Here is an 11,540-nt window from a genome sequence, read left to right on the forward strand (position 1 = left end):
TTTTCAGACTATTTCCCTTAATTGTTATGTATTATTGCTCTAAGTGCCCAAAGTTTAAAATAGATGTGCTGCTATCATTTGTCTGTTTTGCTTTTCTTTACTTTTCTCCTTGAGGACAGAAGTTACCACCTTATCTTTTCTGTATCTTAGAATTGCGTTTATTCTTTTTTATTTTTTGGAACTTACTCATCTTTAGTAATGTTTTACATGTTCTCAGTATTTTTAGAAATAAAAGTGTTTTTTAATCTTATTCTTCTAGACCATAATCACTAATATGTCTACAGAATTTTACGATTTTCATTTATCACACCCATGACCCTGCTCAGGTAATGACTAACTCGGTCCACACCTAGTCATTATAAAACACTATCATTCCTGCCTCCACCATAATTTTTAATTTATCCTATCATTGTATCCATTATCACTACTTACATAAAGCCAGAGATTTAGTCTTTTAATTCATCAATGTTTAGCTGGCATATATTGGATATTTATGAATCCTATTGGGTAGTAAATAAATTAATGAACAATGGATGTCACTTCTGAAGTGTAGGCACTGTAATACTAAATTATCCTCAAAGGCCCATCCTACTGTCCTACTTCAACACAAACGTAGTAAAATATTTTGTACAACAAATTTTGTTAATTAATCAAATAATTAATTTTTACATCAGTATTTTGTTTCCTTAGTGAATTCCAAGTTCATTGGTATTTTGGGCTCTGGAAAATGTACTCCTAACCCATCTTTTTATCTAATTTCCAAATAACATTTTTCATGTTTTCTATGTTCCTTTTTTTTTTTTTTAACATTTTATTTATTTGACACAGAAACACACAGAGAGAGAGAGCATAAGCAGGGGGAACAGGAGAGAGAGAAGCAGGCTCTCCCCAAGCAGGAAGCTTGACACGGGGCTCCAGCCCAGGACCCTGGGATCATGACCTGAGCTGAAGGCAGATGCTTAACCGACTAAGTCACCCAGGCACCCCTCGTTTTTTCCAAACTTACATACTCACTGTTTACCCTCCCCTTTTATTAACTTCCTTTACACACTTCCCCTCCAGCTGAAATGTACTACCAAAACTACCATGACCAAATGCCATCTTTATTCAAGGCCTAGCACAAGTGCTAATTAAATTGTAAATTCTTCCCTGATTATTCCCTTTTCTACTCCATTTATCTAAAAATTATTATTTTCCCTTGAAATTCTGTATCATTGTGTATATACTCTTATAGCATACAACATCTGGGCTTGTATCATATTTATTTTTGCAGAAATTCATTCTCCCCTACCACACTGCAGTCTCCCTAAGAATAAAAACCCAGGAGTGTTTATCACTGTAGTCTCCCTTAGGACTAGCTGACAAACAGCATGTGTTCAGTAACCATTTAAAAATAAATCATTGCTTTTATGGTCTTTAAGTCATCCAGTCTGGTCTACTGTTTGTCTCCAGGTCTACTGTTTGTCTCCAAATTATTCTTGGGCACAGTAATTTCTGTGACATACAAATAATCATGGTCAAGTATTTGAAATTATTTTATCATTTCCAACCAAATAACAGAGTTCAGAGAATCTGAAAGGAACATTCACTAGAAGATAAAAGCATAATGATTCTTAGATATACACTAGAAAGTTCTTTTGAAAATATGGGATCTAGCCCTAGCCCATGAAGCATGTATCAGTTTGCTAGCACAGCCATAACAAATACCAGGCTAGGTGGTATCTGCTTTACAACAGAAATTAATTTCTCATAGTTCTGGAGGCTGGAATTCCCAGATCAAGGTGTTGACAGAGTTGGTTTCTTCTGAGGTCTCTCTCCTTGGTTTGTATCTTCACCCAGACTTCCCAGTGTCTGGACTCTAATCTCCACTTCTCATAAGGACACCAGTCCCACTGGATTAGGTCCCATCTCAGTGATCACATTTTATTGATTTTTTTTAAAGATTTTATTTATTTATTTGACAGAGAGTACAAGGAGGCAGAGAAGCAGGCAGAGGGGGGCAGAAAGCAGGCTTCCTGATGAGCAGAGAGCCCAATGTGGGGCTCGATCCCAGGACCCTGATATCATGACCTGAACTGAAGGCAGAGGCTTTAACCCACTGAGCCACCCAGGTGCCCCAGGGATCACATTTTAAATAATTACTTCTTTAAGGACTTTATCTCTAAACACAGTCACATTCTCAGGTATTGGAGGTTGGAGTGTCAACATATGATTTTCAGGAGATACAGTTCAGCCCATAGCATTGCAGCTGCAACATTCACGAGTCATTCAATGCTCTTGGATTTAGCCTCTTCTTTTGTAAAACTGCATTATTTTCATCCCTTCTAAAATTCCTCTCAATTCAGTATCTTTAATTTCTCCATGGATCATTACTTTTTTGTAATGCATCCTCTAGAATATATCTTGGTGAACGTCACCATCCTTCATGCACCTTATGAACCTGGAACTTTGCAATCGTCTTGCATTCTTTTTTCTTTCCCTACCCCCAAACCAACCAAACACCTCTACCTGCTCAAAGGCTTTTCTTGACTCTCGCTTCTTCCTTTCTCAGGTGAGCCAATGTGAATCTTCTTGAAGTTTCTCTGCTTTCAATAGTCTGTCTGCATATTCCCATTATGTGATGACTGCATTTTTTCTCCATTGTCTAGAAATTATAATATCTAAATGAATTTATAGGACTGTCAAGGTCCTAATTTTCTTTGCTGCTTTGATTCCCACAAGCACTCCCCCTGTGACTTTTACCTTCCCCAGCAGTTTATGCTCCTGAGATACTGACCTGTTTGTGGTGCTCATGCTTTGGCCAAACTTTTCCCCTTTTGTCTGAAATGCCTTTTCCCTGCTTGTTGTTTTTCCTAATGATTTTGTCATGTCTGCGAACAGCTCAAATGCTTTTTCCCATGTGAGGCCTCCCTTTCTTCCTGAGGCAGAACTGAGAGAAGCTTATCTTCTGCTTTTCTTCTGCTTTTGATATACTGTCACTATCTAATTGGCTTAGCACTGTGATTTATTGATCTGTCATACCACTAAGTCTTAAGCTTCTTGACACCCTGGATTGTTTACTTTGAAGTCTAATAAACATTTGTTTAGGGAATGCTGTTTATGATAACCTAAGTACAAAATTAAGTAAAATATTGATTTGTTGAATTAATATTAATATATGTTATAAGATTTTAAAAATGTGTAATTCTACTTATTTGATTTTAATTCCATCCTTTTAAAACTTACCTGTTTCAGATATTAGACCCATACTCAATATTTTGTAACATATAAGGAACTATTTATTAGCTTAGACACCAGATGACTTGGATTAATTAAGTTTGGGGTAAAAAATAATGTTAAGAAAAATTATGTTGGCTTTGAAGTTTCTTTTGCCGTAAGTGTATACTTACAGAACAGAGAGCATTTCATCAAACTGTGTTAGTTATCTGCTCTGTTGGTACGATTTCAATTCCCACTTTCCTTTCCTTCACCTCCTCTTTTAGATAAACAAGCTGGAGGCACGCCTCAGGCAGGCAGGATGCACAGATGATAAAGGGATTCGAAGAAAAGACAATGAGCACTGGATGAAAGAAGACTGCGTTAGCTGTATGTGTAAGGTATAGGCCAACTTCTGCCTCCTGTTTTACTTCTGCTAGCCTGCCAGTTGAGACGTACCTGAAAAATTCAAAAGAGAAAAATGTGTTCGTTTTGTGAAAAAATTCTAGGCATATTTTTAAAGTCAAGGTATTGATACGAGATTTTGAGCTTTTTGATTATCGATGTAAATATGCCACTATTTCATGAACGCTCGCTAAATACGACATGGGCTTTTCACATTTTCACTAATAATTGAGAGAGCTGACACTCAGGACATTTACTGAGCATTGCCCAAGATCACACAAATAAAGGCAGAAATGAGGCTTGAATTCAACTCCTTATTCTCTAGTCAAGCTCACTACAAATGTTGCCTGAAAGCATTAGGTAAATATTAAAAAACACTATCATAGTACCCAGCAAAAGAAAAAAAGCTTATTTAGTTTGTCCTTTGAACATAGCTGATACCATTTGCTCCTACCTCTCTCCACACCCCATGCCCTCTGGTTGGGGAGGTAACATTTTATAAGCCACTACTTCCAGTCTTTTTTCATGCAAATGTATAAAAAAAGCATTAATAGGAACTACATGTATAAATAGGCTCATATCATGGGTAATTTTATTATACTGAGATAACCAATCAGATTACATATTATAAGAAATTTTTAAAAAGGTAATTTTACTGTAAGAAACGTGGGAATAATCTTTGAATGTTGCTTTTCAGAGTGGCCAGGTCACCTGTGTAGTAGAGACGTGTCCTCCAGCTCCATGTCCGAGTCTTGAATTTGTGAAAGGAACCTGCTGTCCAGTTTGCAGAGGCCCAGGAATGCCAGCTGATTCCTCAGAGAAACACTAATCAGCTCACTGCTCTTGAGCTCTGAATGGGGGAATTTCTCAGGAAAAGGCAGTGAAGCACTTTTAACCTATAGTCACACTCCTGGCATAGAAAACACTGATTTAAAACAAATTAGTTCATTTAACCCTTCAGCATACTATAAAGTATGGATCTTTTCATTTGCTAACACACCTTGAAGTAATGCAAAATTAAAGTCCAAAAAGAGGATAAGGATTACTTTCTTGTGAGAAATATTTCTTGTTGTAAGCTACCGGTTTTATATACTGTACATAGAAGTTTAAAAAAATAATCATGCAATATTTTTTTTTAAATCTGAGTATTGTGGAAAAAGAAATCTCTCATTTCAAAATTCTGAGAAATCCTGATCTCCAGGAGTTTTGACAGAATGTGTTTTACATTCAGAGAAAACATCTGGAAAGATCTGTGATGACTTTGGCTCATGTAATCCATGCTGCTTTCCTCACTCCACTCCGTCTCTCACATCTAGAACATAAAAAAATGCCTAGATTTTTCTAGAAAGGTATTTACCTGAACCATCAGTAGGCACCACCTTCTAGAGCATGAGGGAAAATTCAGTGAAAGTATATTTGGTGGAGTTTGCCATTTTTACATTTGGCTGGAAAATACAAACACTGTGATGGAAAGAGCCTTCAAAGGAGCCTTGCTCAATTTCTGCCTTTCCCTCATTTGTCATTATTATCACTAGTGAAATGTCAAAATTGAAATTTACCAAGTCTGAGCAATTCCCAGGAACAATATGAATTTACTATCAGAAGAATTGGAAATGCTTTTGACTTAAACAAAATGTATTGTTACGAGGTTTCTTCTAATTTTGGCACTCTGTTATAGCATTTAAAATACAATCCAATAGACAATAGGTTAGTTATATTCGGAATTGAGTATTTAGTAAATTAGGTGGGTTTCACTTAGTAAATTCTTTTTTTAAAAGGTGCAGCCACAGTACTTGGGGTTGTTTGCAGTTTTTGGTAGATTTCTTTAAGAAATTCTTTGTTGCAGGACTTTGAAGAGACTTCATGTAGTGTCCTGCCCAAAGGGGCTCTCAGGGTGATAACACTACTGTTTTCCAATTACAAAATAAACATTTCACACCGGGCACAATCTCCCAATATTTAGAAGCATTATGTAAAATGCAGTATTCATTATAGTGGAAATATTTTCATGGTTTTAATATTATGAGTGAGGAAAGATGTTTTCAGAGTTTGATAATAATGTTATTATTTTTAAAATGTATTGGTGATTCCCTCCTAAGATTCAAAATAATTTTTTACTAAAAAGTTTAAGGACAAAACAATATGCTCTAAAAGTTTGATGTTTAATTTTTTTTTTAAAGATTTTACTTACTCATTTGACACAGAGAGACACATAGGGAAGATAAGCAGGTGAAGTGGGGAGGGAGAAGCAGGTCCCCCTCTCCACCAAGCAGGGAGCCAGACACGGGGTTGATCCCAGGACTCTGGGATCACGACTGGAGCCAAAGGCAGATGCTTAACGACTGAGCCCTGTTTGATGCATTTTTAAGTCCAAAAGAATTTCTAATTGTATTTCATTTTTAAAGACAAAACTTAATAAGTCCCCAAAGCTTGATATTTGGGAACCTTTCAAAACACAACAAAGTGAAATGAAGCTAAACCTCATGGAAGTATAATTGGTTCCTCTGAACCTACAGCAAACATACTGCAAATGACAATAACACATGTAATAGTTCAGGTTTCTCATCATACTCATTTGTCATTTGATCATTTTACCTAAGTTTAAGCAAGACCTATATGATATCTCATATGATGATACACTGACCACATGTTAAATTTGGATGTCACCTGGTCAGTATCTTTGGCTCATTAAACACAAGCAGTTATCAAAATAACAGAATCAAATTATCATTTAAAATGGAACATGGGGACTTGAAATCTTGTCTGTCAATTGATGATTTGAAAATTCACTCACCTTTACAAATATGATTATAATATCATCATACAGATTACCTTCTGCTTTATTCATTTTATTTGTATTTCATTAATTTGTGCTTTTTAAAATGTTTCATTTTTGAAAGTAATATTGTGCATAATAAAAATTTCAAGTATTTCCTAAAGATATAGAAACCTTTGTATTCCATTTCTGCAGTCCAAATGCAAATGTTATTTCCAGTTTTGTATGTGTGTGTTTATGTGTGTGTGTATTCTTCAATACATTTTCTATGCACTAATGATGTTTCTTACTTAGTGATTTTTTTTTCCAAAGAAGCTTAAAACATTGAAAATCCAAATATATTTGTTAACAATATTTGATATATTATTTTCTGCTATGAAATCTGCTTGAGGTAAAATTAAATGTTTTTTACATGTGACACTTTTCTGATCTGGGCAAAGGCAGTATCCATGAAGAGGTAGACATAATGAAGATGAAAGCATTCTTGGACTAACTCTTTCCCTGATTTTGTCTGCTAAAGAAAAGCAAAGTTTTTTAGACATGATGTATGATGTGTGAAAAGGTAGACAAATAGCTCCTTTCTTTCAGGGGCTCTTTAATGTATACTGTGTACCTTCTATACATAAGTGGCCACATTGCACGCAGAGCTACATGACATGTAGTTGAAGGGGTATAGACAGCTTTTATTTGAGACTGGCAATTAGAAATAGAACATTTACCTGATAAACAGTCTTTAATGGTTACAGGAGGCAAATAACGATGTTTAAAACTGAGCTTTAGTTTACCTGTTTAAGAAAATTTGTTGGGAATTTTGGTAAGGAAATTTTGTTTTTTTAATTGTGAAATGATTTTAATATAGACTTATGAACTGTAATTGCTACAAACACCCCTTGCCCAATGTCATGTGTAATGCATTTTCTTTTGCAAATAAAATAGAGTTTATTAGTAAGTTAAATTGAGTTCATGGATAGCTCACACAGAAATTCTATCTTCCAATTTAGGAAACATAAGCTTTATTAAAAGTCATATTTTGGTGAGTGTCCTCAACATTTAATGGCATGATAGAGTTTGTAGAAAACAATGGAAAATTTTTTTGTTCTCCATGAATATATAAAATGGGGGTGGTGTAATAAATACAAGTAGTGCTAAAATCTGTACCTTAAATATAACCGCATATGTTTTGTTTTTAGTCCTTGTACTAGATAGTTTGCTACCTTTTGTTTTAAGCATCAGAAATGAATCAGTGTTTAAATTTGCATCTCAAACATAAGCTAGAGAGACAGAATGTATAATATTTCCTGAAATTATGAAGCTTATTCTGTATTCTAAACATGCTTTGTAAAATAAGTGAGGAGAAATTCTTTAAACTTAATTATTAACAAAATTGTTCAACTCTAAGGCTCTGGCTCATATATACATATATTTATTTATTATATGCATAACAATATTACAGACATCTATATATAATATATATTATGTGTAAATAAAATTAAAATAGCATTATCTTCTCATATCTTGCACCCAAATATTGGTGCACATTTGGAATTTGTGTACATGGGATAAATCCAATGTAAAAAATTTTAAATTTCATTTCTATCTTTGGAAATGGTATGTACTATCTAATTTTTATTCATCATATATCTAGCTATCCATTATCCATATTGTGGTTAATGGACTCTGGAAATTTTTTTTTTTTTCTTTCTGGAGAATATTCTTAATTCCATGTATGTTAATTATCCTAGAAATATTATGATTAAATGAAGATAATTTTTTTTAAAAGTAGGTTCCACACCCAGCATCAAGCCAAATGCAGGGCTTGAACTCACATCCCTGTAGATCAAGACCTGAACTAAGATCAGGTGCTGGATGCCTAACTGACTGAACCACCCAGGTGCTCCTAGGAATAAATGGAGATCATTTAAGACAAGATCTCTGACTTAAAATTTTAAAATAAATTGTTTCTATCACATTATTTAATAAAAATTGCTTGCTAACTACTTAAAATACATAAAACATACACTAGTATTATATATTCATATATAATATATGAACATATATATGAATATGAAAATCTGAGAATAATACCTGGTGTCTTTTTTTTTTTTTAAGAAACAAACTCTTTCTAAAAGGTCAAGGAACTTCATTCAAATCATTCCAATTTTTTGTCTCCTGTGGAACAATTACTTAAGAACACTTTCAGTGAGTCATCAACCAAGAGTGTACTTGATTGACCAAAATAAGAGAAGCCATTTGGTGTTGTGCAAAGAACACAGACCTAGGTCTTATATGGAATAACATATCCAGGACTAGGAAGAGTTAGAATGAGAATTCTAGTAAATTTTGAATTGGTAGAGATTCTAGTTTTTCAAATTTTAAAAGAAAATACCATGTCAGAGTAAAGGAGTTGAATAAAAGTTAAATAAACTGATCTAAATTACCCACATGAAATGGTAACAATGTTTTGGGAGTGTAGAAACTAAATCTATTTAGAGGAAAACTTGGATTGGGGTTTCTGGGTGCTCAGTCAGTTAAGCGTTTGTCTTCAGCTCAGGTCATGGTCTCAAGGTCCTGGGACTGAGCTCTACATCAGGCTCCCTGCTCACTGGGGAGTCATCTTCTTTCTCTGCCTCTTCACTTGCTTCTGCTCTCTCTCCAACAAATATAAATAAATAAATAAATATATATATATATATATATATATATATAGATATATATATAGATATATATATTAAAGAAGAATAGTTGGGCTTTTAGAAGCTTAGAATCCTCTAAACAATAGGAAGTATTAAGCAATCTCTTTTCTGGAAGGGTATGTGGAAGAAACAATATAATTTACTAGCAGGACAAGGGACTATGTAGTTGGTATGGGGAGCAGTCTAGATCAAATGAATAGGATGATATCTGCTCACCAACAAATAAAAAAAACCCAAATCAAAAGAAAAGAAAATAAATTTATAAAGGAAAACCATCTGGCTGGATCCAACTATGAAGAGACGAATTTAGAACCAAAACTGAAGGAACAGGCCTGGAACCCACAAGATGTATGCTGATGATTCTGGAGAACATTCCAGTTTGGTCATGGCTAAAGACCATGTAAAGGTGTGAAGTATAAATTTACATGATCACTGAGGTGTAAAATCCTAAGCTACGAATTAATGAAAACACTTGGCTTGTGCCAATAAAGAAAACCACAAACTCAAAAATTTAAGTACAGTGACTGAAATGATAGAAATATATAATTTTCATTCCAAAACACATGATCAATTCAAAAGAATATAAGAAAATAAAGAAATTAAAATTTTGGTTAATGTAAAAATTAATATAATAACAAATTTAAATATATTTGAAATCATATTAAATAAAAATATTTGCTCCTCAGACAAAATCCATAGTCTCAAGCTGGTATACAAATATATATACATATACACAAATGCACATATATGCACATAACAGAACTAAATGCAATGTCACAAAAATGTTGAGAAAAAGGGAGAAAGGGAGATAGCCCATATTTTACTGATTTTTGAAGGAACTTTGTTATGGGTTGAATTGTGTTTCCCCAAAATTTACAGGTTAAGTCCTGACCCTCAATACCTTAAAATGTGACCTTATTTAGAGAGAAATTTTATATAGACTAAGAGAATGGGTCCTAATACAATATGACTGGTTTCCTTATGAAGAGGAGAAATTTGGGGATGGATACACAGAAACACACAGGGAGAACACACTGAGAATATGAAAACAGCCCATCTATCAGCTAAGGAGAGAGGCCTAGGGCACATCCTTTCCCCACAGCCTCAGGAGCAACCAACTCTGCCACACCTTGATCTGCGAGCCCATGTACTTCTGTTATTTAAGCTAGCTGGATTGTGGTACTCAGTTACAATAGCCCCTTGAAAACTAGTACAGGGTGATTATGGTCATTCAGTAGGGATGAAGAAAAAAATCATCAGAAAAGTACAATCCTGCACCTATATACACACAAAACATAATGTTCACATTAAAAGTAATTTATGAAATATAATTTGCAAATCTATAATTAATTACTGCTCTTTTCAGATTTTCATATGCTTCTCTCAGAAACTGACATATCAAGCAGACAAAAGATAGTATTGAACAGTACAGATAACAAACGAGCTAATGGTCATATTTGCAATCCTGTCTCTAACAGTAAGAGAATACATATTCTTTAAAGTTCTGCATGAAATATATTAAAAAATTGACTTCTGGTTACACAGAATACTTCAACAAACTTCAATAATTTAGTGGTATTTTATAGACCATGGTAGCTCAGTAACAGTGAGATCAAAAATAAGGGAAAATTATAATACATACATACATATACATCAACAAAGAAATTAGAATGGATATTATAGAACTATTTAGAATATATCCAAAACTAAAATGAAAAAATACTATACATTAAAACTTGTGGAAAGCAGCTAAAATTGTGAAATATGTTTGGGTGTTAAACCATAGTTTACTTTGATCTCATGTAAAGGGTTTCAGTTTTCAACCTCTGATATCTCCTTTGACCAGAAGTAATCAAAGAACACCTAATATATAGGACTATTATTTATAGATTGCATCACTGTAGACATGTAGGGTAAAGATGACAAAAAAATATTAAAAGAAGGTGTGAGTCGTGGAATTTTTATAAAAATGATGTCCTTTATTACCCTTGTGTATTGGCAGTTGTTGGGGTTATAGAAATACTTGATGAAGGTGGGGTGCACTCAAATAGGATACTTCGGATTGTTCATTGCCTTAGACCCACCTCTCTGTTGAGGTATCACTGCTTTTGTGAATGACAAGAGACTTTAAATGATACTTTTAACAATCAGGAGATGATGATGGCTAAAGATCTGGTGGCATGGAGCTAGTGTCTTAAAAAAGAATCTTTGAAAATAACTCAGTGATGCTTCTTAGAGCCTCATGTTGTTCCAAATGTTAACACAGAAAGTAAAGGATGTACAAACAAAAATAGAAAAAAAATAAGTTCACAAAACAACTTATTTGAATAGCATATTAAGTAAGTATTAGGATCAATGTTTCTTTCTTGATATATACACCAAATATCATAAATCATGAGTCTGTATAGATGCATGCATGTAGATAGATAGATTAGATAGATAGATAGATAGATAGCCTCAGAGTCTAGTTT

At 33.9% G+C, this 11,540-nt stretch overlaps 1 protein-coding gene across 2 annotated transcripts in view; it reads left to right on the forward strand.

The window, feature by feature from the left end:
- PXDNL (peroxidasin like) overlaps positions 1 to 4,734 on the forward strand; it is a 522,967-nt gene extending 518,233 nt beyond the window's left edge. For both annotated transcript variants that reach the window (XM_045075802.1, XM_013048441.2), the window contains 2 exons: positions 3,483 to 3,596; positions 4,298 to 4,734. In XM_045075802.1, the coding sequence (XP_044931737.1) occupies positions 3,483 to 3,596; positions 4,298 to 4,429 (246 nt within the window). In that variant the 3' untranslated portion in view covers positions 4,430 to 4,734. The remainder of the gene's footprint in view (positions 1 to 3,482; positions 3,597 to 4,297) is intronic.
- Positions 4,735 to 11,540: the final 6,806 nt, after the last annotated feature.

This window comes from Mustela putorius, unplaced genomic scaffold (genome assembly GCF_011764305.1).
Source record: "Mustela putorius furo isolate JIRA1106 unplaced genomic scaffold, ASM1176430v1.1 tig00000151_pilon_pilon_pilon, whole genome shotgun sequence".
NCBI classification, from domain to species: domain Eukaryota; kingdom Metazoa; phylum Chordata; class Mammalia; order Carnivora; family Mustelidae; genus Mustela; species Mustela putorius.